The sequence below is a fragment of the Halichoeres trimaculatus genome, unplaced genomic scaffold (genome assembly GCF_033239565.1).
Source record: "Halichoeres trimaculatus isolate MK-OKI-2021-1 unplaced genomic scaffold, fHalTri1.1 fHalTri1_scaffold_1, whole genome shotgun sequence".
Classification (NCBI taxonomy): Eukaryota; Metazoa; Chordata; class Actinopteri; order Labriformes; family Labridae; genus Halichoeres; species Halichoeres trimaculatus.
Genome location: NW_027437179.1, coordinates 24,233,970 through 24,257,419, shown reverse-complemented (window position 1 = coordinate 24,257,419; position 23,450 = coordinate 24,233,970). Strand labels below are relative to the sequence as shown.

Genomic DNA, 23,450 nt, shown 5'->3' with positions numbered 1-23,450 from the left:
GCCCCGTCCTCGAGACATGTGACGTCACGCTGTAGGCGTACCCTTTTAAGAAAACAAGCCGGAGAAAGGCCGACCAAAAGTGCAAATGTTGCACTTTCATCTACTCTAATTTGATACGCCCCGTTTTTGAGAGATAATCACGTTTTTTTCTGAAATAGGGTTGACACAGAAAGCTTTAGGACAATACATATAGCCTATCATTCAAGTAGCAGCAAACCACCGTTCAAAATCAGAAAGGCCTTTAGGTATCTTTCAAAAAATACAAGAATCTTGACACCTGCGTAACACACACACACGCGCTCGCGCTTTAATATCCAAAACTAAAAGGGATTTAGAAACATGTTTGAATGGACTCTTTTACATTTGAGTTAAATAGTGCAGTCTACATAGACATCAAGAAAACCAGGTGCAGTGGAGAAAATGTGCAATTGTTCAGGTGAGCCTCACTTTTACGTGCTATAGTTTTAAAGTAAATGTTTCACATTAATACATTTACATATCAACAATTGTGGTATGTTTTGTATGCTCCCATAACCTGGATTATTTGGGTAGTGACCTCACCAAAGGCGAATTTCTGAGTTCCTGTCATCAGAGGGCCAAGAGGTCAGGAGCTACCTGGATAGTCTGCTTTGTTAAAATTAAAAGGATACCACCCCCCACCCCCGCACACACACACTCACACTCACACACACACACTCACACTCACACACACACACACACACACACACACACACACACGTCAGCTGAGCCATATAATATCGGTTATCGGTTTATTTTTGTTCGCTGCAGATGTACACAAAATCAAACAAGCACAAAGCAATTGGTCACATTAGGGCAACAAATGCATGTTTGATGTAAAAGAAATATAAAAATGCTCCTTTGAAAGGAATTTAAAATTCAGGTATAGGAAAGTGCTGTGAAACAACAATTAACTGCAATGTAAAACTTGTAAATCAAAAGGTCCAAAATACTGAAATGGCATTTTTGCAAGTGAACAGATCATTAAAATCACAACAAATGTTACTTCACTTTAAAGAAGTAACGCTAAAATAAAGAACAGCATACAGCAGCAAACAAAGCAACAATAACTGACTTTATTCTTTGCAGGTCTGTTCAACCTTTCTCTTACTTTGACATTAAAACTCAACTTCATCTTAAAAAAAGTGATCTTAGGTGAAGAAATCACTAAACTCTGTACTGATGTTTTCTTGATTTAATTTGAGGGAGACGTGCACTGTAGCATTTATCTGCAACTGTTTCATGGTGCAACCTCGCTTGCAAGCTAAGGTCTGGAGAAGTGTGAGGAGGTTCTGCTGCAACAGGGCTTGGGGATTTCTTCAGCCTTTTCCTCCTTAGTCACAGCAGCTGCTGTTTCCTTGATTTCAACATGTTCATGTGTGGACACTATGGTCTCAAGGGTGTCCACTGACCTTGATCTAAAAGCAGAGACAGTAGAGTTATTACATCCGAGAAACTGAGATCAAAAATAGTAAGGACGGACTTGAATTAAATCTCTAACCTTAGCACTTTCTCTGTCTCCTGTTTTGTTTGATGTAGTATACATGCATGTCTCTTTACCATAACTACAAGCTTGTCTTTTCTGGGGTCTTGAACCATGAAGCAGAAAGCCTCATTCCACTGAGGTGAAGTGGTACGATCACACACCTTTGATGATTGAGCAGTTATTTAATATTACTTTAAGATACAGCATCCTGTTCAGAATATTACAATCACATTTGAGTAAAGTTTGGGTACATACAGTAGTTTTACAGGACATGTTAAGTGAAATCTCAGCTCCAACTTTTGGCTCTTTTCCATTCTTTTTAGCCTGCAGAGACAGAGGGAAGTCATTACAATAAAAACTCAGGCATTACAATCAATTACTGCCAATGTGAACATCATCCTCCACATAAATAATAAAAGACTTACTGGTAAGCCATCTGCATGCACAATAAAGACAAACAGCAGGCCTGTGGAAGGAATAGCCTTATTTTGGAAGGACTTTCTTGAATAGACCTGAAGAACCTGAAGACACTCGGAGGAACAGGTGAGTAAGAATGTGGCTCACAAGCAAAAGTCCTTAAAAAGTGTCTTATCTGGAAAATACTGACCTGGTCAACGCTGTCAGACGCAGAGGATGTTGGAACCCATTCCAGCACCAGGTGAATTAAACCCAAAGGGCAGACAGGGTCTTAAATTTTGTCACTAAAAACATACAGATTTTGGTTAACTTCATATGATTGTAAGATTATCAAAAAAATGTTTCCTGTGATATACAGCCTCATGTCACTTACCTCATCCATCTCGCTCCACATTTTCATCTCTGCTCTTTCTAATCTCTTTCTCTCCTCTATGCCCTGCTGCTGCTAATGCTACCATTCTGGTTTCTCTGACACGTCCTTACGCTCAGCCTCTGTCCCAAAATGCTGCTTCTGTCAAAAATGTGTCAGCCATATCTTAATGCATGTGAAAAGTAACACCAATCTCTGATATAACTACAGTAACAAGTTTTTATTTTGCTTACCTGTCAGCAAGTGTTATTTTACGCTGTTGTATATGTTTTGTCTTTAACTGAGAGATAAGTACAATCATTTTATCAAAAGAACATTTTTGCTAAATCATACATGCAATTTCAAAATTGTTTTTCCCTGATTAGTCCTTGTTTTGTTTTTTAATGAAAAATGACACATAGCTTTTATAGTACACAATGCATGGAGGCTCAGTCTTTCTTCTGGAAAGAGAATAATGTTTAATTTTTGCTGGAGTACTTTACAAACTAAATAACAGATATTGTTATAGATAAAATTTTAAAAATTGTACAGAAAACAAAACAGTTTGCTTTGTGTTTTTTCCACATTTGTTGATTAGTAGACGAAATATAAGAGGCCATAATCATTTAAACGTGCAAACATAGTGTCGTTCAATCAGTGTATCTTAATGTCATCCTTTTACTTTCATAAACTCAAACATTTAAAATGAAAAACACAAAAAAAATTCAAAGAAAAGTTTGATTGATGGGTAAAGATAGTACATCATGCTTAAACACAACTTTCACGGTGGTAAATACTTCCTGACTCGACCCAGGAAGACTGAAAAGAAGACTGAACAGAGTCATATCACATAGACTCTGTTGAGTGTTTGGGGGTGTGTTGACACATTTCACTCGATGCCTTTGGCCTTTAGCTCCTCCTTGACTCTGCGCAGGTAGTGAGGATCAGGATACCCAAAACTGTTCAAAGAGAGAATAAGTTAGTGTCTAACATTTCAGTGCAACCAACATTTTTACCATAACACAGATGAAATGAAAACAATAAAGATTTAGCTGCTGTACCCTGTTGCTCCTCCTGTCATCGAGGTTTTGTGGTGAATGTCGTTCCAGGTCACCTGATTTTCAGCCCCAGTTGTTCTTGGGGTACCAACAGTGAAAATGAGCTTCTGTTCAAAAGCTTTCTTTAACAGGTACAGCACTTCTTTGCCCTCTTTGTTGTCTGGCAGAAATGCCATTCTTGTGGTACCGTGGAAGGACTTCCCAGGATCTGGATGATTTTCCTGCAGAGGAGTGACACATCAGCAAAAACTGACATTTCTAAAAGAAATAAATGAAGATTACGAAACTGAATTATTCTTCAGGAATTTACCGTCTGTATTCCACTTGGAATATTATAGGTGATGACTATATGGCCACAGTTTGGAAATCCTGGGAGAGACTGGCCACAAGACCTCCATGTCATTGTTCCAAAAGGCTGGTTTCCCTCTATCTTTCCATAGACATGTTTACACACAGGACACATTGGTCCCATACTTTTCTTCAATTGTTCCAGGCATTCCTCACAAAACTCATGTTTGCACTTGAGCTGAGTCTTCTTGAAGAATGTATCCATGCATATAGGACAGGTTTCTTCTTTGTTGTCACCTGCTGTGGCTCCCTCTCCTTTGGGTGCATCGGGGTAGCGTATGTTGTATCTTGGTCTACTGTTTGGCACTGGTCTACCAGAGGCCCCTTCTGTCACTTTTACATTACTAAGTTTCATCAGGGAGCTGCTCAATCCTGCAGCACCATAAGGCTGGGTGAACTTTAAGGGAGATTTAGTGATGGGCCCACTGGTGAGAAAAGGATCACTGATGTTCATGTCAGTTTTAGGTGGTATGCCTTGAGTGGTCGCCATAAACTTTTGGGCAGACCAGTTGCTACCTCTAGTTGTGTTGAGTGACTTTTTGATAGCATCTTGACTCTGGCTTGGCCCACATATGGCAATCTCTTCTGAAGACAAAGTAAGCATAAGCTTGCTCTCCTTTGTCAGGACAATTTGCAGAGCATCCATGAGCTCTAAGGGATTTCTGTTCTTCAGAGGGAAGTCTGAATAACTGTGTTCAACCTTCTGGACAAGGTTAGTGAACTTATGAAGTGCATCATTTGAGCTTCCAGCTTCTTTGACTGCTGGAAATGTCACACATGCTTCTGCTTTCATTTTGACTCCAAACTTTTTTTCTATGTCACTGATCTCTCTCTTGTACATCATGTTCATGTATATGAATTGGCTCACTGGGAGTGTACCGGTTTCTGTCTCTTCCCCTGTTGTGGAAACTGCTGTTGAACTGCTGGTGCCACTTTGTTCAATAGTTTGCTCCTGCAAAAAAAGAAATGTTTTAGGTCATACTGGTGCTGATTTTGGATGTTGGGTATCCATTTTTAAATTACACTTTACACACATTTCGTAACTTTGACACAGATGAAGAGGAAGGAGTACTAGATATGTTTTCCACACTTGGTGTTTCTGCCTGTGGAGGGACATTTGCAGTCATGTCATCCTTTAGTTCCAGCAGTTGTCCAGCTCCCTAGACACAAATACAGAGAATTAGTTAAATTGAATTAGAGTGATTCACTCTCAATTTCTAACTGCACTTAAGATACGTTTTGGAGTTCTGACGCATTGTCTGTCACCTGTGTCTGTGGTGTGGCAATCTTCTGGTACAGACGAAGAAGAGCTCTGAGAGCATGGCTCTCCATTGACACATTCCCTCCAAATCTTTTGTAGGAAGTTTTGATTTCAACTTTACCACGACTCATCTCTGACATTTTGATGTTTGCTCCAAATTTTGCTTCGATATTCTTCAGTTCCTGATGGAAGGAAGTATTCATCAGTTTCCAGTGGTTTTCTTCAAAGATGAGCCCAGTGGTGAGAAAAGGATCATTGATGCTCATGTCAATGTTAGGTGGTGAGTCTTGAGGGGTCGGGGTCACTGCAGACTCATCAGCAGAGAGGTTGTTATCTGTTATCTGCAGCAACTTTTTGAAAGCATCTTGACCCTGACTTGGCCCACATATGGCAATCTCTTCTGAAGACAAAGTAAGCATAAGCTTGCTCTCCTTTGTCAGGACAACTTGCAGAGCATCCATGAGCTCTAAGGGATTTCTGTTCTTCAGAGTGGAGTCTGAACCACTGTATTCAACCCTCTGGACAAGATCAGTGAACTCACCTAGAGCTTTTACTGGGCTTCCAGCTTCCTTGGCAGCTGAAAAAGTCACATGTGTGTTTGCTGTCATGATGACTCCATTCTTTTTCACTATGTTGTCGATCTCTTTCTTGAACATGTTGTTCAAATACATGAATTGGCTCACTGGGAGTATACCAGTTTCTGTCTTTTCACTTGCTGCTGGACTGCTGGAACTACTTTGTTTGGCATGTTGCTCCTGACAAAAAAAATGGAACAAATTAAACTATATTAAAGTGATTCATTCTCAATTCCCAACTGCACTGAACATACATTTTGGGGTTCCGAGGCATTGTCTGTCATCTGTGTCTCTGACTCTGGCGAACTTAGAATAACTCTCAGGATTGTGACGGTTTTCTTATCTTTGATTGTCAGTGTTTTTCCACACAGATCCAGAAGAATCCTCATGTCTGAAAAAAAAAAACACAAAGGAAGAATAAACCCACTTGAGAAAGATGTTGCAGTACAGTTCTTAGTAATCAAACCAACAAACTAAAAAAAAATGACCCTAAAAGCTTTTGTTTACAGTAGATACTGTGTTGAAAGAAATGTGTGACATTTCATTGTCGCTTTGATATTCAGTCATACTGCACCTGGAGCAGGCTCGATCTTTATCTTTGCGATTCCATTATCCCAAACAGCTAAAACGTCACAGTTTCCTTTGAATGCTCTGTTTGCCCACTTCATAAGAGCCATCTCCAGCTTTTCGCGACATTTCTGTGGTGGAGGACTCTCAAACCACTTAAAGGATACGGTGACTTCAACTTCGTCTTTGGTCTGTGGTAAAACAAAGTTTGGGAACATGTTAGAGTCAATGACACGGAAAAACCAGACGAGCTCAAAATACTCCATATCATATGACTGAAATAAATAAGATACATTTAGTATTAAAAGGATATCTATGTGACAATGCCCTTTTCACATAGAATTTTAGAGAACCTCTGTGCCAATAGGGAACAGCACAGTCACAGTGCAGCAGAGAGCAACATGAAGCTGTCATAACTTGGCCCTAACAGTTAGTTTTAAAACTTTATACTTTCACTTTGATGAAGACAATGCATTAAAAAAAACACAACCTACCTCTGCATAAGCGCCACCAGATGCTTGATTTGACCAACGATCCCACTGTAATGATATAATAGGATGTTTCAAAATAACACCACTTCAGCAAATAAAACTCAAAATTGTTTCTTTAAAACCGAGTTCTGCTGTGCTCGTCAACTCACCTCCATTTCTTCGTCACTACCTGACATATTGACAGTCTTCACTGTAACACAAATTGGTAAGAAAATATAAATAAATAAAATAAAATAAAAAACGATTATCTGTTTTCCTAACATAAGTTAAATAGCAAAAAGATCGCCGGGCCGATACAAACTTATAAAGGCTATTTCGCTTCAAATTTTCTGAACAGTTTTTACTCGTCAATGCACCGATGAGATGCTAACAGCGTAATCAAACCAATAAACCTTACGAATCAACAACAACTAAAACTGAATGACCGTCTTACCTTCACTAGGTTTTAATCGCTGCCTGTAAACGCTGACCCTCCCGCTGAAGTGAAAGCGAAAGCTCCGTCCTCGAGACATATGACGTCACGTTGTAGGCTTGCGCTTCTAGATAAAAAAAAAAAAAAAAAAAAAAAACCTCCAAATGCTTCTTTATTATGGATGGGTTGTGAAGTGACTCCATCAAAGATAAACCTCTGAGCCCCAATCATCAGAGGGTCAAGTGTAAAGGAACTAGCTGCTTGACATCAACTCCCAACCCAACCTCCACAAATGAAAAGTTTACAGCACATTCAGTTATAACTATTTTAAATAGATAAACACATAACGTAAGCTGTGCAAAATCAATTTATTTGGGTTACAACCTTCCAACAAACAACACTGGATTGGAGCCATAATCTCTGCAGATATACACAAAATCAAACAAGCAAAAAACAATTTGTCACATCAGGGCAACAAATGCAGGTTTGGTACAAAAGAAATATAAAAATGCTCCTTTGAAGGGAATTTCAAATACAGGTATAGCAAAGTGCTGTGAAACAACAATGAACTGCAATGTGAAGTTCGTAAATGAAAAGATCCAAAATACTGAAATGGCATTTTTATAAGTGAACATTTCTTTACAAAAAAAAACAAAACAAAAAACAAATGTTACTTCACTTCAAACAAGTAACACTGAAATTAAGGACAGCATAAAGCAGCAAACAAAGCAACAAAAATGACTTCCTTCTTTACAGGTCTGTTTAACCTTTCACTTATTTAAAAAATAAAATTTAAATTTCATCTTCACAATCTTGACCTTAAGTTGATTTCAAACTTCATCCCTTTGTACTCAGCTTCTTTAGCACACGTAACTTTGGTGACAGTAATGATGTATGTGAATATGCAGTACAGCCAATTCTGCCCTCTAATGTGTGCTAAAGCACAAAGACCTGGCTGGATGCAGGTAAGGCAGCCTTAGTGGGAGTGTATGCAGAGGTGGGCAGGAAAAGGCATCTGTGTGAGCGGCAGCAGTGGCACAATATCATGAAGGGTGATGAAATCATCATCAGCAGCATATTTCTACAACAGCTACAGGCTGAATGACTACTCATCTTCATCTTTGAGAGTGAACCTGGGATAAACACAGAAAAACACAACTTTTAGCAAAAAAACAGGACCACTGAATAAAATGATGCAGCTTTGCAATGATGGTGATCAGAATAAAACATATAGGATAAATAGTTCAATCACATTGTGACAAGATTTTCTACAGAAACATGTCAACTTAGACTTATAATATCAAAAAAGAAAAAAAAACATAAAAAGATAACATTTTTCAAACTGAGTACAAATTAAGCCACAGTAACCAAATGCTGAGATATTTTACATTTTTAGATAGGTCTTCTTTTGCAATGGAAAATTTAGTTTGCTCATCTCACCATTCTGTGACACCAGAAATCAGGTCCATCTGCGCCAACTGGATCTGTACCTGTACAAAAAAATACAAGTTAACTCACATGAGGCCTGTTGGCATCTGGCTGCTGGATGTGTATAATATCAAACAGTTTTAAACCACATCAGAGCTACAGGCAGAGGTTAAAAAAGTCAGTTTCACACAGACCTGTCCAATAATGTCCCTGCTCCTGAATGAGGCCGAGTTATTCTTCACAGACACACTGAGTCGTCTGAACCTTATTTCATCCACTGGGAGATCATACTCAAACCTTGAAGAAATGGACAATTGGATTGCTATAGGTATTAACAAATAAATGTGGAGAGTTAAAAAATAATTATACAGTGATTCAATAAGTTCATTACCCCTCGTTATATTCTGGGTTGAGATCTCTTTTCTTCACTGCTGTCTTTCTCTTGGTGGCCTTGCTTTTGTCTGGCAGTAGCATTAGGGAGACATAGCTGTCTACTCCGTCCTTGCTTTGAGGCATCAGACCCCTGTATACAAACACAAAGCATCTCATCAAACCACTTCTCATGTTGCAGTGCAAGTCTATTTTAATCCTCCAGTTAAACTGAACAAGTGTAGTACATCATCACTACAACCACAAACTGACTGAAAACATTTTGAGACATTGTTTGATGTGACATACCTGCAGGAATGGACGATCACACTGAGCTTTCTCTCCTGTGAGGCGTAAGAAAGTGACAACTTCACCTGTCCGTTTCCAGATCCACTGCCAGAGGCAGTACAGGGCAGGGTCCCTGCACTGATCAAGTCCACCATTTTGGATTCGAGAATCTAAAGATTTAAGAAGACAAACACTCAGTGCCATAAATAACAAGCTGCTATTAATCGTAAAATATGCATACGCTTGCATTCTAACCTTGAGTTCAGCCCTCAGCAGGATTTGGCTCTCAGGTAAAGCTCCATCCAGATAGAACCACTGATCCAGGACCAGCTGCGGCTCTGCAAGCAGCTCTTTGACCGTAACCACCAGAGATCCAATTGGCTGGTCCCAACCACTTGTGAACTGCAATTAAATAAAAAGAAGGGGGATGAAAAAGATGTGCTTGGATATCTAAGCTGTGCATGCGCAGATCCCTTCAAAAACTGATGTAAATTGATGTCTCACCTTCACTACAAGCATCTGATTTTTAGGGTCATGAACCTGGAAGTTGAAGGACTCATTCCACTGAGGGCTGGTAGAGCGTTCACACAGCTTCAGGGAGATAATGAAAATACATTTTAAAGTTATTAAAACAACTCTTCTATAAGATGAACTATACTGCACCATGCGTTACAGGTCTCACGTTAGTTTTGTAGCTTGTTCCACCAAGAACAAGCTCAGCTCCTGCTTTAGGTTCTTTTCCACTCTTCTTCAACTATCAAGAGAGAGAACAGGGCATTCAAATTTCATTCAAACCCAGCTTTTCTTTTTTATTCATATCTGCATGGCATGAAAATGAACTGCATGTGACTCACAGGTAGTGAATGTGCTCTCTCCATGTGGACAAAGAGCAGAGCTGCAGTGGGAACAGCTTTGTTCTGATAAGACTGGAGAGAGTGAAGCTGCAGCACCTGTCACAGAGAACACAGCCAGTCAGAACAGATAACTTTCGACACTTCAGTACAAAGGTTAAAGAAAACAGCTCTGAGTGTGGTGAACCAGAGATGCAAACACAGACTCATGTTTACCTGGTCAAGTTTGTCTGAATTTGACACAGCAGGCACCCACTCCAGTATCAAGTGAACCCGTCCAGATTTCACATCATTCAGTGTGTACCACTGCAACAGAAACAGGGTCTGTTAAGAGGAAGAAGAGGGCAACACCCCCCAAGAATGACAGTTTCATAAGATTTACATCATCAGTCTTTGACTGACCTGATCTGTGTATTGGGATCGGATGACCTCATTAAGGTTGATACTGAACCTGAGAACACAGAAACAGGAAAGTGAAGATTTCAGCTTTAGTGTGTGAGTTACACAAAACAGTTAATGGTCTAATCATGCTTGCATATTTCTTAGCTAAAGTATTATGAAACAAAAGAACTGAAAAGCAAGACTGTTTAAGCTCTATACACAGACGTATAAAAGGATTATGCAGAGCCCTCACATGACTCCACACTTTTTTTTCTCCTGCAATAATTTAAGCTACTTATTGACCAACATGTAGACACACCTGCCAAGGAAGTCATCAGAATCAAAATCTTTATCGAATGCTTCAAACTTGATCTCCTGGGTGCTGTTTTCCTCCATAACAGCCTGTTAGGAACATAAGAAGGCCATATTTATCAAAAATAATGCATAATGGTTTAAAATGCACGCAAAATCGAATGCTTCGGACAAAAGTTACTCATACCTCATACATCTCATTCCATGTTGGATTCAGGTTCTCTTTGATAACATTACTCTTGAATGCAAAGTCCCCTACGTTTATCTTCACATAGGGATCACTCTTGCCTTTCACCATGCCTCCCATGAGATTGTCCTTTGCAACCAGATTCTGGGCTTCAAGTAGGTGAATCCTTAGCAGCCCCTGTTGGATGAAGATTGTAAATGATGGAAACATAAAGGAAACATAAGCCCACAGCATACTTGTAAACTTTGTAACAAACACAGTGTACTGTACATACTTTATAATAAGCAAGTTCACAAAGCTTTTATTAAATTAAACTTCCACTTCTACCAGCTTCTTTTTTTTAATTCATCTTTCATTCTAATAAGAAGTTTTAGTTAAAGCACCTCTTTGGCAAAGTCTCGGCTGGGGTTGGTGTGCGGTGGAAGAACTTCACCAACTTCAGGGATTTCTGTGACCTCTGCTGGGCCCAGTGTGTCTGCAGGAAGACCGGTCACTGTTGCCCCTGCAAGGCTGCCCAAACCAGTTCTTCACACAATAAACACACATTCAAACAAGTTTATTTCTAGGTATCTTTAAAACACAAAGATGAGAAATTGTTGTTTGCTTTGATGTTGAGCTCACTCTTCTGATTGTGTTTTGTGAGGCTCTTGGTCTTCTTCAGCTGTTGTGTCTGACTGTATGGGAAACTCCTTGGTATCACTTGGTTCATCAACCTGCTGCAGAATTCACAAATAGGTCAGCATGGTGAAAAAAATTACACTTGATAATAGCTGGCTACAATGTGCTCTGACTCACTGTGGTAGCAGGAAATATATCAGGTGCAGAGTGAATGGCAGGTGGCTCAGCAGAAGTTTCATCTTCTGCTGCTCTGAAGTGTTTGAACTGGTTGGACACTGCGCTCGATCTGAAAATACACACTGCATTAAATATATTACAAAACAGTTTTAAAAGATGCAATTTAGTAAAATACCCTTTTATTTATCTACTCAAACTGAGAGGTGCTGCATCTTTCGGTCAGAATTTACAAGAGAGGCTTATGAGTGCAGCATAAATAAAATGTTCACTTTTTTATAGTTAAGAAAATACCTACTGTTACTGTTTTTTTTCTGAAACAGCTCCATGTAAATCCTGCTGAGTTTTTAAGGAAGTATCATCAATCAAGTGTAGAGCACTTACTCATCTGCTGGCAGCTCAGCGCTTTTTTTGTCCTCGCTGGCTGCTTTAGATATTTGTTCAGCTGGAACGAGCATCTCCTCTTTCTCTGAACCAGTCCCCGAGGGCTGTGGAGCCTCAGTCATCCGTGAGCTCAGGATCTGTCAGTAGACACATTTTTACTCTGTTATTTGGTGAATTCATGACTTGTTATACCAACATAAATGTGTGTGTGGGTTCTCTTACCTTAAGTTCAGCCCTCAGAAGGATCTCACTTTCAGGTAAAGCTCCATCCAGAGGCATCCACTGGTCCAGGACCAGCTGTGGCTCAGAGAGCAGCTCTCTAACTGGGACTACAAGAGATCCCATTGGCTGGTCCCATGCACTTGACAACTACAGAAGTAAGAACCACAATGTTGGTCAGGGGCTGATGAGTCACTGGCAGCATGCTTCACAAACAGCATGTGAGTACTGTGAGAAACTTACCTTTACTATGAGCATCTCTTCTCTGGGATCACGCACCAAGAAGTGAAACGCTTCACTCCACTGAGGAGATCTAGAGCGATCACACACCTCCAGAGAAAAAAGAAGCAGAATTAATACAATAAGAGGGGAAAGTTTATATATATATATATATATATATATATATATATATATATATATATATATATATATATATATATATATATATATATATTGTTCACTGATAAAGCTGATATATCTTATTTGTCAAAAAGTAATCTGAAGGGCATATTCTTGAACATTAAAGCTCTTTTGCTGTCAATCTGTCTGTCAGCCAGTTGGGGGCAGTACAGTTCAACTTTTCATATTCTTCCCACACCATGGTAACTCTCATACCTTGGTTTTGTAGCTCGTGTTACCAAAAACGAGCTCTGCCCCTGCCTTGGGCTCCTTTCCACTTTTTTTGAACTGGAAAAAAACAGAAAGAACACAAAACACTTTTTGATTAGTTTGTATTCACTCTGTCATTTAAGAAACAGTGGGTTTTTCATACACCTACCTATTCTTCAAATAGGAAACATTCCTAATTCACATCACTGCATTACATTGTTCAATTAAACCAGCTGTTGCTCAACAAGTTATAACTAAATCTTGCAGTCACAACTTGAAAAATTATCTCACAAGGCGTTTTCACTACAAGTTGTTTGTATGCGCTTTTCAAACTGTTGTCAATGTGAAACTAAGATACGGCAGACACATTGTTCACCACTTAACCAAATTAAGAGGAACTCACAGGTAACGAGTGTGCTCTGTCCACACAAACAAAGAGCAGCGCTGCAGAGGAAATGGCCTTGTTGTGGAAGGACTGTAGGGTCTGTAAATTCATCACCTGCATTGCAGAAAGAAACAATGTAAAGGACTTGATGTGCATAGCGACCTGAGCTGTGGGTCAAGCTTAGTACAGGGCAAAAGAGCAAAGATTTAAAAATGAAAAAAATACAGATAACTAAAAATGAGAGAGAGGAGTAAATTTTAAGTTATTATGCAAAATCCACTAACTTGGTCTAGGGGGGCATTGTGGGATACTGCTGGTACCCACTCCATTATCAGGCGAATGCGGCCAGACTTTACATCATTCAGGTTGTACCACTGCAACACAGACGTATACTTAGTGAATTCATGTCCATGATTACACTGCAACAGTAACCAAGAGATACAGCACAGTGTCAAACACTGACCTGGTCTGTGTACTGGGACTGGATGATGTCTGCGACGCTGATTTTAAGTCTGCCCACAAGGAAAATTAATGTTATGAATAAATGTGAAACTTCTACACAGTTAAACACATAACCTTTGGTAGTGAAGCTCATCCTTACAATGATCCGAAACTCAATCAAAAATGTCTATAGGATTCTTTGATGAGTTAAGGTGAGATAAAGGTAAATTTCCTTCATGGGTTAAACTATTTAGAAATACACCATATAGTCACATGAATTTGATTTATTGTCGTGGTAGAACCAGACATTTCAGTGTTGTCAGTTACCTCCCCAGGAAGTCATCTTTGTCCATGTCTTTGTCAAACAGCTCCACCTGCACCTCCTGTCCTGACTGAGGCCTCAGCACCACCTGAGTGAACAAAACAGTTTAAGCAATGAGGCAGTCTATGCAAAGCATTTTAGCTTATTCTGAAATGAAAAGTCCCTTCCTCCTACAAACCTCATACATCTCATTCCACACTGGGTTGAGATTCTCCTTGATCACCTTACTCTTGAATACAAACTCTCCAACGTTCAGTTTTACGTAGGGGTCACTCTTGCCCTTCACCATCCCGCCCATCATGCTGTCTTTGGCAACCAGACTCTGGGCCTCCAACAGGATGATTCTCAGCAGCCCCTACAAGATAAAACCATCGAACTTTGTTCTGGTGTTTTTATTCTTTCACTAGAGGAAGACATGCACTGTAGCATTTATCTGCAACTGTTTCATGATGTTACCTCGCTTGCAAAGCTAAGGTCTGGAGAAGTGTGAGGAGGTTCTGCTGCAGCACGGCTTGGCGATTCTTCAGCCTTTTCCTCTTCAATCACATCAGCTGCTGTATCCTTGATATCAACACCTTCATGTGTGGACGCTATGGTCTCAACAGGAGGGGTGTCCACTGAACTTGATCTAAAAGCAGAGAGAGTAACGTTTAAGAGACTCAGGTTAAAATGAAAGGAAGGTCAGACTTAAATCTAACTCCCTAACCTCAGCACTGTCTCTGTCTCCTGTTTTGTTGGAGCAGGAGGAGGGTCTGCCACTGAAATAACCTTAGACTTATCAGAGGATATTGGACATTTGCTGGGAATGAGCACCTGCAGAATAGAAACAAGGAAGTCAATAAGAGCACTGATTACACCAAATCTAAAAGAGAAAGAGCAACACATATGATACAGAGTAAACTGGACTGACTGAGGTATTGGAGAAGATGATACAGTAACAGACTGAGATCTCTCACCTTGAGCTCAGCCCTCAGAAGAACCTGACTCTCTGGTGAGGCACCATCCAGATGGAACCACTGGTCCAGGACCAGCTCAGGTTCAGACAGCAGCTCTCTGATGGGGACCACAACGGAACCAATGGGCAAGGTCCAGCTGTGGGAGAGCTACAGAGATAAAATGCAGACAGTTAGCACAGTATCACACTCTTTCTGTTATGGTCTGCTATACATGCATGTCTCTTTACCTTGACTACAAGCATGTCTTTTCTGGGGTCTTGAACCATGAAGCAGAAAGCCTCATTCCACTGAGGTGAAGTGGTACGATCACACACCTTTGGAGATTGAGCAGTTATTTAATATTACTTCAAGATACAGCATCCTGTTAAGAATATTACAATCACATTTGAGTAAAGTTTGGGTACATACAGTAGTTTTACGGGACATGTCTCCAAGTGAAATCTCAGCTCCAACTTTTGGCTCTTTGCCACTCTTTTTAACCTGCAGAGGAAGAGGGAAGTCATTACAATAAAAACTTAGGCATTACAATCAATTACTGCCAATGTGAACATCATCCTCCACATAAATAATAAAAGACTTACTGGTAAGCTGTCTGCCTGCTCAATAAAGACAAACAGCAGGCCTGTGGAAGGAATAGCCTTATTTTGGAAGGACTTTCTTGAATAAAACTGAAGAACCTGAAGACACAAGAAGGAACAGGTAAGTAAGGATGTAGCTCACCAGCATGGGTCCTTTAGAAAGTAACTTATCTCGGTAATACTGACCTGGTCAACATTGTCAGACTCTGAGGATGTTGGAACCCATTCCAGCACCAGGTGAATTCGACCCGACTTCACATCGCTGAGAGTGTACCACTGAGAAGTGGAGTAAAAACAGACCTCAATGGATGAGCTCACATTTAAGCTTGTTTTGACTGCAATGAAGGAACAGTGACCAGGGTCCCTACCTGATCAATGTACTGAGAGTCAATGATGTCCTTCAGATTGACCTTTAGCCTGCATATCAGGATATGGGAGTCTTATATGTCTCTAATAAATGTATTCATGATGTTTGTAAACCAATCAATTGAGAGGCACTCATACCTGCCCATGAAGTCATCCTTCATGTCCATGTCTTTGTCAAACATCTCCACATGCAGCTCCTGTCCAGGCAGCTGGGTAAGAATCACCTGAAGGGCAAACAAGGTCAAACTTTTTTAAGGTATCTCGTAAAATATTGTCAATCACACTTCTTTAAATACAAGCCTCTGTCCATAACATACGATTGTAAGATTCTAATAAAAATATGTTACCCTTTATCAGAAGCCTTATGTAACTTACCTCATACATCTCATTCCACACGGGGTTAAGGTTACCCTTGATAACTTGACTCGTGAATGTTTCACCCCCAATATTAATTTTGACATAGGGGTCACTCTTGCCTTTCACCATGCCCCCCATCAGATTATCTTTTGGAACTAGATTCTGCCCTTCCAGCAGGTGGATTCTCAGCAGTCCCTGAAAACAACAACACAAACTTGAATCAGCAATAAGTAACTACAGTGCTAAATCAAACCATAATTGTCAAGCTCTGCTTCACCTCTGTGGCAAAGCTAGGATGAGGAGAGGTCTGCTGTGGCAGCCGTTTGCTGAGTCCAGCCTCCAGATTGGTCGACTCATCTGATGGAATATGTTCCTCATCGAACCACAGGACCTGTGTTACAAAAAGAGAATTCTAGTAAAAGAATCGTACCCAAGAGAAGAGCTTTTAGACATAGTTTACTTATTATGTGCTTGTGTTGTTTTCCAGTCAATCAGCCAATGGATGGTGTGAAATGGTCTTGCTGCCACTTACCCTGAGAATGCTGTTGATATAGATGCGACTGGCTGACCCAGAGTTGTCTAACTGGAACCACTGGTCCAGAGAGAGATTTGAGTTGGACAGCAGACGGGACATAGGGATGGTCAGGCTGCCTAATGTCTGCACACGATCAGCATCCTTCACCTGGTTGTTTTGATACAAAGAAAAATCCCATGTAAGACCACAACAAGTTAAGCTATCAGAAATATAATGTCATGCAAAGTTTCATCTTATAAACTGTTACCTGAATATCAATGTCCTGCTTGTGAGGATCCTGGATGAAGAAGGTGAAGGCTTCCTCCCACTCTGGATTAACAGTTGTCCAACATGTCTATAGTGGCAAAGCCAGAATAAATAGCATGCATATACAGAATCATTAAGTACAACACACTCTACACAAATAGACCTCCACAGTGGATATACCTTGCTTTCTCTAGTAATGTCCTGCACAGATAACTGAACCATGGGATTAGGCTCTTTATTTCCTTTTTTCATCTGAAAAGACACAAAGTTAAAAATAAATATTAGCTCAAAGTAAGTCATGTGAACAATGACATCCATGAATCAAAAAGGGAGCAATAAATAGACTTATCTTCCATTCTGAAAACATGGCTGATATGAGTAACACTGTTTACGACGCTACTATAGCAACAGTTAAAACAACCAACAGGAAGTACCACAGCACATGGCATAATCAGGAAGTACAGATCTGCATCAAATTAAAGCACAAAGACTTGAGTTTCATTTCCAAGACTCTGCCATGGCTGTAATCTTCGGTGAATGATGAGAGTGCAGAAATTAGCACAGAAAAAGAAGTGTGTCCTTACAGCCTTAGAAAGAGAACTGAACACTGAACAACATCACAGTGGAGTGCACAGGGTTAGTGGCTTAGGTAACAACTTTGTTTAACAATGTTAAACAGATGGCAGCTGTGGCTTTGCCTCAGATTAACCACACACAGGAAGCCACTTTGAGCTGAGCACCAACATGGGCACAGGGAGTAGAGTTATATGACTCACAGGAAGTGCCTCAGCCTTGTCTAGGTATACAACCAAGATGGCAGAAGATGCCGGATCACCAGCCTTACTACTTAGGCTTTCATTCCTCTTGAGGATCTGGGGGAGTAATGCAAACATATATTTTTTTAATGTAATAAATCATGTTGAGCATCACTTAATACAGTTTTTGCTAGAATCACTTCTGAATAATTTATTAGTCAAAACAAGTGCCTCAAACCTGTTCAAGGCGGTCTGTGTTTGGCAGTAAAGTCAACCACTCCAGTCTGAAGTGAACCCTTCCTGATGTTGTGTCTTTCAAAGTGAACCACTAGACAGACAGCAAAAGACATTCATTTAAAGTCCAAAAATTAAAATATGGTTAAAAAATAATCTTACACAAGTCGGATTTGAGTTTTTACTTACATCATCCACAAGAATAGATTTCTTTACGATGCCCAAATCCAGTTTGGTCCTACATGGAAAGAAAGTTTAAGACATATTAACTAAAAAATACAACTAAGAAGCAAAGTTCTCATGTCAACTTGTTAACCAAAGGTGGCAGATGAAAGGTGACAATGCCAGATTTAACATATGCACACAAAAGACATGAATTATGCATATGTACCTGCCCAGGAAATCATCCTGGTCTGGGTCTTTGTCATATACCTCCACCTCCAACTCTTGACCAGGCACTTCATGGACAATGACCTGATGCACCAGACACACACACAAGGACATGTAGACTGACAGTGATTTGTATGGACTGTGGCCTTGCGTATGAAATGACCATGCACAGCTCTGCCTGATTCAGTCCAGTCTCTTAAATACAGCACAACATGAAATGATTTATGATTGAGTCCTCTGACACCTGAACATGAAGAAAATGGTGAAAAAAAATCCTAAATTCACTCAATCTCTCTACTGTTTTTACCTCGTACATCTCATCCCACTTTGGAGAGTCTGTGTTGTCAATGTGTTTGGAGGTGAAAGTCTGAGGGCCGACTCTCAATATAGCGTAGGGGTCAGACAAGCCTGCCATGACCCCTTTCACATAGTTGTCCTTGGCAGCTAGTTTCTGGGCCTCTAGTAGGTGGATGCGCACCACTCCCTTAAAAATAGGAAAAGGATGTAACTTATTAGCATGGGCTGATACACTACATAATACTACAGTCTAACTTTGTATGTATGTGCATATGAAAGGTTACCCTTGGCAAAGGGGAACGAAGTTGAGCCACATGTAGGCCTTGAACCAGGGGGACGACAAGGCGGTTTGGCAGGACCAAGAAGGATGCAATAGCATCCATAATCATGCTGTCGGACATTACACTACAACACAAAGAGAAAAGGCCTGTCAATGAAAACCTTATAATCAGCCTTAAAATCACTGTGCAATAAAATCCACACAACAATGGAAAATGTCTGGTTCAGTTTATTATCAGGCTGTGTCTGAGTAAACCTATCCAGGGTTATTTCAGCTAGACTCACTTCAGGCCAGGGATGTCCAACAAGTTAGTCAGTCCAGTCCAGTTGATGTCTAGTTTCTGTAAAGAGAGAACAGAGAATTTTGCGTTTGCAGCAAAATAAGCGGGACTGATGAGAAATCAATAGAAGGGAAAGCTGACAAGCCAATGCTGTGATACATGATAGTCTTAAGAATAGAGGCAGAGGAGCAACACCAAGAGGACAAACAGAGGTGAATGTGTATGAACATACAGGCCGACGGATGAAAAACATGGTGACTGCGCCCACTATGGGGACATCTCCAATGAGAGGCTCCAGGATCACACGCATCATCCCATGTAGCTGAAGACAGAAAGGCAGGAGGAACGGTGGTGAAAACTAGATATGTTGTACATTTACAAACTCAATTTTTATTTTTACACTCTCGCTTCACTGACCAAATAACTAAAACTTAAAAAATGAAACTGACCTGGATTCCTTTGACTCCAGCTTTGCAGAAGTACCTTTTCACCTCAACATTGATCTCAGCATTACCAACATAGCTGATCAGATAAGAACAAAAATGTTACCTACAGCAATGTATTTAAACAGCTATAGATATGAAAAAGCATCAGATAAAACTAGATTTACCTGATATACAAATCTAGCAATACTTGTCCTTTATCATTTTCTGTGTGTGCCTTGATCCCTACAACCTTCATTGCCTGGAACAAACAGAGAGAGCGTTTGTTTGCAGAGCATAGTACACACAGATCAATAAAAACATGTTATGGTTAAACTTAGTAGGCCTAACCTTGTTCCCCATGTCCACTTTTGTGAAACTGAGCGTTTGGAGGTGAGTGCTCGAGGCTCGGATAGATGGGGCAATGGTTTCCACCAAAAGCTTCTCAAGATATTGGCCAACAAATGGCCACACCTGCTGCAGCACCTTGGTAAGCCAGGAAAAAAAACTTGTAAGCCTTCTTTATTAGATCACATAACATACAACAGAATGTACACCCCTGCATGTGACTGTTGTGGCTCTAAGTAAATGTTGACATTTAGGCTGCATACTAACAAAACTATTTGTTGAATGCCTCAGCTTCTATTAGCCATGGCTGAAGACTGGCAGAGACAGCTGTAGTTGTCTGAGTCCCCTCAGCTGTTAGTTTGCTACTTCTGCTCCCTACATATATCACAATGAATCCTGTGTTCTGCATAGACCCACTTTTAACAATGCTTTTAAGTTGCCACAAGCACCAAATTACTTTTTTTCCATATAGGGAAAGAACCAAAAGCAGAGACGCTGCCGAGCTGTGTGCTTGTGAGACTGTATAAAAAAATTCCCTAGAGTTGGTTTCTGTCTGGCATAAGTGGAGCATGAGTCATCAGCTGCCTGCAGTCTGAACAACAAGGCAATCTGCTGACCACCTCTTCAGTAACCAGTCTCAAACCTCTGCTTTGTGTAGCTCTCAGGCGCTTCAATCTCATGGTCTTGGCTGCATGGATAATTTTATTACTGTATGTCTAAATTATTGGCTTCACAGTGCTCTCCCTGGGCTGTGAGGAAGGCGGGGGGGACAATGGCAGCAGTTTTATTTAGTTTAGGGGGCTGGCCAGCTCCTCCCTCTTCCCGTGAGCTAGGCTGCAATGCAATGGAAATGTTGAGAGACTTGTCTGGCACTGGGCCTGCTCTCTGCAGCACAGACACAGTGGACTACGCTAATGGGAGGTGCGGCCTCTTCTTGGACACAGCATTGTGACTATCTATCAGCTAACACTGGCTGATAACGTTGCATAATGACATAAATTGTCAATCAGCAGAACAGCTGGGTGACTCAACAAACAGCTGATGGCCTTTTTGTGGGCGTATGAGAGGACAAAAAACATTTGCCCCTGTGTAGAGACATATGGGAAGTGGAAGAAAAAAAGTAAACCAATGATACTTTACCTTATTTAGCCACTCAACCTTCTCAACATCTGGAAAGTTGACCTGAGAAAAAGAAAAACAATGCAGGTACATAATTAATCTTTGCATAAAGAATGAAATACAGGATAAGGAGATGGTATAGATGTAGCAGGCCTGTAAATATCATTAGTAACACTCTTGATCCTGAACCCGGCTCTTAACTTGGCTAATACTTTCCAAGGAGAAACGGAAAAAGGATGAGTGCATCTAAAGTCAATGCAAAGATCATTTTAAATGTTGTTTCTGTACATTATGAGGTTTATCCATGCATCAACAAAGCATTTATTGTACCAGAGGGCAACATGAAGTTTCTTATTTCACTGTAAAGGCAAGCACGTGTGCTGGGTGCTTATGCAACAATCACAAAAATCACTCACTGCATGAAAAATATATCAAACAGGAACCTTGTCTGGGTGTGGCTACATGAGTCCAAACAGGCCCGTGTGGTTAGCAGCATTTCCATTTCGGTTACATAGGAAACTCACAGAATGTATGACATCCAAATAAGCAGTAATATACTTCATGCAACATTTGTGCAATCTTCAGTAAGACAGTATAAACACATCAGTTTGAAATTAGACACAGAGATTGAGACACAGAGTGTCTCAGTGCTGTTGAACCAGTTGCATTATTTTGCTCCAGCGTGCTTTTAAACAAGTCTCTTCTTGACAAAGAAGGAAACAAGGCAAATTTGCCAAGTGGCTCAGAGGGAATGATGTGGAAGCAGTTTTGCTTGAAACTAAAAAGGTATCTCGGGCAGAGACCAATGTACGCAGTTATGAGTTTTATATTATACCTCATCTGGAAAAGTTTCTAAAACATTAACTGAAAAAATTATGAATGGATTTTGTAATCCCATGAAAAAAAATACAAAGACACCATAAGGCTGACTTAACTACTAGATACAAAGTTTCACATTCTCTGAGGAATGTATGGTTGCACTGTTTGATTATTAGGTTGGGTTTTGCAATACAGGCAGTAATGTGGCGTAACTGTAGGTTAAAGAGAGGGATCAGGACGGACAGGCTGATGCTTATATAGTTTTTTTCTTACCCATGCAGGGAGGTCTCGTTTGATTTTGGACGCTCTGGAGGATGTGAACTCCTCCTCGTTGCTGAGCAGCTGAATGGCTGACTTCAGGCGTGCTTCCTTTGCTTCTCGGGCATGTTTCCATCCTGTGTAGACCATCATTCCGAATACCAGCAGGCTGGTACTGACCCTGTAGTAGCCGGCCAGGTAGACGGGCAGCAGGGCTCCCAGACATTTACCAAACGTCCAGAGAACGGCCACAGCACTGATACCCTTGGGTTTGGGGGCCTCGGTCTCGGATGGGACCAGCGCTTTCCCCTCGGAGTCGCCTGGGCTCGGACACACATCGCTTTTGGGTTCACTTGGTTCCGACTTTTCGTTTTGCATGATGAAATCTTCTGAAGCCGAAGGCTGTGATTAAATATGTCACCGAAAGATTTGAAAAAAGTGAAGTGTTTCGGTGTGGACGGACGTAACTTTACATTTCCAGCACAGGCTCGCTAATTCCCCGTTTGATCCAAAGCAATCTACCGCTGCGTCACTCGCTAACGTTTGTTCGCTGTTTGTCCGTCTTTCATCTTACGAAATAGAAACTTACTTCAAAAGTGGACTGCCTCAGTTTTACCGAATGTGCACAGGTCCAGGAGAAGCCGCCGACGACAAGTTCTGCTCGTCACGGAGTCCCGTTATCCGGATAAAAACACGCCCACTGACTCACGCATGAAACGCATCTTTGACTCTTTCGCTCCTGTATGTTGCAAGACAGTCATCAAACTCAGAGCAATCACTGGTATTACTGCGGCATTAGTCTGGCGAGCATTTTCCATGGCATTAAAAAATACTTTCAGAGTTCACAGTCCAGGCAAAGTCTTCTGCAGCTCAATTTTGAAAATTAGTGAGACAGCAACATAAATGTACTGCCTTATTTTACCATTTTACCCATCTGTTCTTTCAGCTCAGTCCTATTTTAAAAACAGCAGAGTGGCCATTCATCTCCAAATCCTCTGTGAGCTCACAGACAAATAAAACATGCATTCCCAGCAGCTCTTAGACCAACACCAAATAGTTTTCTTGTTTAAACAGACACACGGATGTGAGGCTACTGATAAAGCAAGGGGAGTAATCTTTAAGTTTACACAATAAGACTCCACCCAACTAAATCAAGCAATGGGGTTTTAGCTTGATAGTCAGTTGCAAGACACCGTCTCCCTGGGAATGCCTTGTTTACCTTGAGTGAATGTGCATGCATAGGAAACTGTAAAAAAGTAT

At 40.6% G+C, this 23,450-nt stretch overlaps 2 protein-coding genes across 3 annotated transcripts; both read right to left on the bottom strand.

Moving 5' to 3' along the window:
* Positions 1-2,300: 2,300 nt before the first annotated feature.
* Positions 2,301-7,034, bottom strand: LOC141794805 (uncharacterized). The gene is made up of 10 exons (XM_074675335.1): positions 7,004-7,034; positions 6,720-6,760; positions 6,574-6,618; positions 6,087-6,270; positions 5,767-5,903; positions 4,943-5,692; positions 4,711-4,836; positions 3,639-4,628; positions 3,332-3,549; positions 2,301-3,229 (listed from the first exon to the last, which is right to left on the bottom strand). Exons 2-10 carry the CDS (start codon positions 6,744-6,746, stop codon positions 3,160-3,162), a joined length of 2,547 nt encoding a protein of 848 aa, XP_074531436.1. The 5' UTR covers positions 6,747-6,760; positions 7,004-7,034; the 3' UTR covers positions 2,301-3,159.
* Positions 7,035-7,340: 306 nt separating this feature from the next.
* Positions 7,341-22,898, bottom strand: esyt1b (extended synaptotagmin-like protein 1b). 2 transcript variants are annotated; one of them, XM_074675952.1, is made up of 52 exons: positions 22,206-22,898; positions 21,135-21,176; positions 19,998-20,132; positions 19,835-19,908; positions 19,674-19,746; positions 19,457-19,546; positions 19,229-19,284; positions 18,949-19,069; positions 18,675-18,851; positions 18,369-18,451; positions 18,167-18,215; positions 17,982-18,071; positions 17,765-17,860; positions 17,169-17,240; positions 16,990-17,076; positions 16,740-16,889; positions 16,485-16,598; positions 16,226-16,402; positions 15,989-16,074; positions 15,853-15,901; positions 15,671-15,760; positions 15,488-15,583; positions 15,315-15,386; positions 15,134-15,220; positions 14,907-15,053; positions 14,657-14,763; positions 14,407-14,578; positions 14,129-14,305; positions 13,956-14,038; positions 13,651-13,699; positions 13,472-13,561; positions 13,206-13,301; positions 12,809-12,880; positions 12,437-12,523; positions 12,197-12,343; positions 11,975-12,111; positions 11,594-11,702; positions 11,420-11,511; positions 11,182-11,323; positions 10,799-10,975; positions 10,619-10,701; positions 10,321-10,369; positions 10,135-10,224; positions 9,922-10,017; positions 9,750-9,821; positions 9,572-9,658; positions 9,323-9,469; positions 9,089-9,237; positions 8,802-8,933; positions 8,605-8,707; positions 8,423-8,472; positions 7,341-8,115 (listed from the first exon to the last, which is right to left on the bottom strand). In XM_074675952.1, exons 1-52 carry the CDS (start codon positions 22,566-22,568, stop codon positions 8,088-8,090), a joined length of 5,499 nt encoding a protein of 1,832 aa, XP_074532053.1. In that variant the 5' UTR covers positions 22,569-22,898; the 3' UTR covers positions 7,341-8,087. The 2 variants fall into 2 exon arrangements, with proteins under 2 accessions (XP_074532053.1, XP_074532047.1); XM_074675946.1 differs by having other exon boundaries at positions 11,420-11,514; positions 22,206-22,897.
* Positions 22,899-23,450: the final 552 nt, after the last annotated feature.

Coding starts and splice junctions, on each gene's coding strand:
- LOC141794805 (XM_074675335.1), bottom strand. CDS start 6,746: ATGTCAGGTAGTGACGAAGAAATGGAG. Junction 4,837..4,942: donor TTGCCACACCACAGACACAG/GTGACAGACAAT, acceptor ATTTGTGTCTAG/GGAGCTGGACAACTGCTGGA. Junction 4,629..4,710: donor CTGTGTCAAAGTTACGAAAT/GTGTGTAAAGTG, acceptor CTTTTTTTGCAG/GAGCAAACTATTGAACAAAG.
- esyt1b (XM_074675946.1), bottom strand. CDS start 22,568: ATGCAAAACGAAAAGTCGGAACCAAGTGAACCCAAAAGCGATGTGTGT. Junction 12,344..12,436: donor AAGAGATGCTCATAGTAAAG/GTAAGTTTCTCA, acceptor TTACTTCTGTAG/TTGTCAAGTGCATGGGACCA. Junction 11,515..11,593: donor ATATATTTCCTGCTACCACA/GTGAGTCAGAGC, acceptor TGAATTCTGCAG/CAGGTTGATGAACCAAGTGA.